General features: G+C 61.5%; 1 protein-coding gene across 1 annotated transcript in view; it reads right to left on the bottom strand.

Moving 5' to 3' along the window:
* Positions 1-658: 658 nt before the first annotated feature.
* The window catches only part of LOC104983153 (lateral signaling target protein 2 homolog), a gene marked incomplete at its 3' end in the record, with an annotated part of 5,592 nt that continues 5,032 nt past the window's right edge, over positions 659-1,218 (bottom strand). Inside the window, exons 4-5 of the mRNA XM_010832621.1 lie at positions 1,026-1,105; positions 659-697 (exon numbers count right to left, since the gene is read on the bottom strand). Coding sequence (XP_010830923.1) covers positions 659-697; positions 1,026-1,105 — 119 coding nt within the window. The remainder of the gene's footprint in view (positions 698-1,025; positions 1,106-1,218) is intronic.

Below are 1,218 nucleotides of genomic sequence, written 5' to 3'. Positions count from 1 at the left end.
TCTGCTGGCCTGCCTGGGGTGCTGGGCAGGGTGGGCGCGCGGGGCGGGGGAGGCTGGAGCCCATCGCAGGGAGTGGGATGGGGTAGGGGAAGGGCTGGTCACCCTTCTCCTGGGGGCTGGTGGGAAGCCACGTCCTGTCTTCCCACTGTCCCAGGAGACCAGAAGCCCTCCTCGTTTCCTGGAGGACAGTGCACTTGAGCAAGAACCCCATCACGTCCCAGACAGAGAAAAAGGAGTCCATCCATGCTCACACGAGAAACAAGAGTGTCTGCAATCCTTAAATAGATTTATGGAAATGGTTTTGAATTACAGCATTTAGAAAATAAAAATAATCTCAATACATAATATACCCTCCATTATATACTTTTCTTCTCCCACACGCGCTGTTTTTTGTGCGTGTGTATTCCACTGTCAAACAGTAATTGGATTTTATGCTATAAAAGAAGCAGTAGGTGTGCCCTCTCTCTAAAAATAAAACTGCAATCATCATCGCAACGTGAAGCCTGAGATTTAAGCCTGAGGAGGTGTCCGTGCTGGGCCTGGGGCCGCTCTGGGGCCAGGGTCCCAGGGGGTCAGAGGGGTGGGAGTAATGGCAGCCGCGAGGTCATCACCCGGTCCTCAGCCCCCTGCAGCGCCCTGGCCTCGGAAGCTGGGATACCTCTGCCGGCTGCTTGGCGCCCCCGCCCCCCTCCGTCAGCTGGAGGATCAAGGTGGGCAGACCACAGCAGGGGCGGCCACTTGCTCAGAGGACTACAGGGTCTGCTCTGCATGTCCCCTCTCCAGCAAGAAATGAGACATGTGGTTTAGGCAAGGTCCTGAGGGGAGCGGGGGTGGGGGCTGTGGGCGCAGGGCCCTGGAGAGAGAGGACAGCCTGGTCTTTCCCCGTTCGGCCAGCTCACAGGGGAAGCCCTGCGCCTGCTCTGAGTGCCCCCTCTCCGGTAGGTGAGCATCACCCGCCCAGGAAGAGCAGGCCTTCCGCTACAGCTGAGCCTCAGACGGCATCTCAGCAAGGCAGGGGGGCCCACCCAGGCCCAGGCCTGGCACCCCAGGTCCCCGCGCTGGCTGCAGCTGACCTCCGTGGGCCTCTGCACCAGGCCCTCGGGCCCTGCGGGCGGGGGGCGGAGGCACTGGAGTTCTGGAGTCCGGGCGCCCGCAGCCCCCGCAGCGGCGGGGCCAGCAGGTAGATGAGATGCGGCGAAGCCCCTCCGGCCAGCGGAC

Source organism: Bison bison, unplaced genomic scaffold (assembly GCF_000754665.1).
Source record: "Bison bison bison isolate TAMUID 2011002044 unplaced genomic scaffold, Bison_UMD1.0 scf7180017861823, whole genome shotgun sequence".
NCBI lineage: Eukaryota > Metazoa > Chordata > Mammalia > Artiodactyla > Bovidae > Bison > Bison bison.
This window is presented reverse-complemented; position numbering and strand designations above follow the sequence as displayed.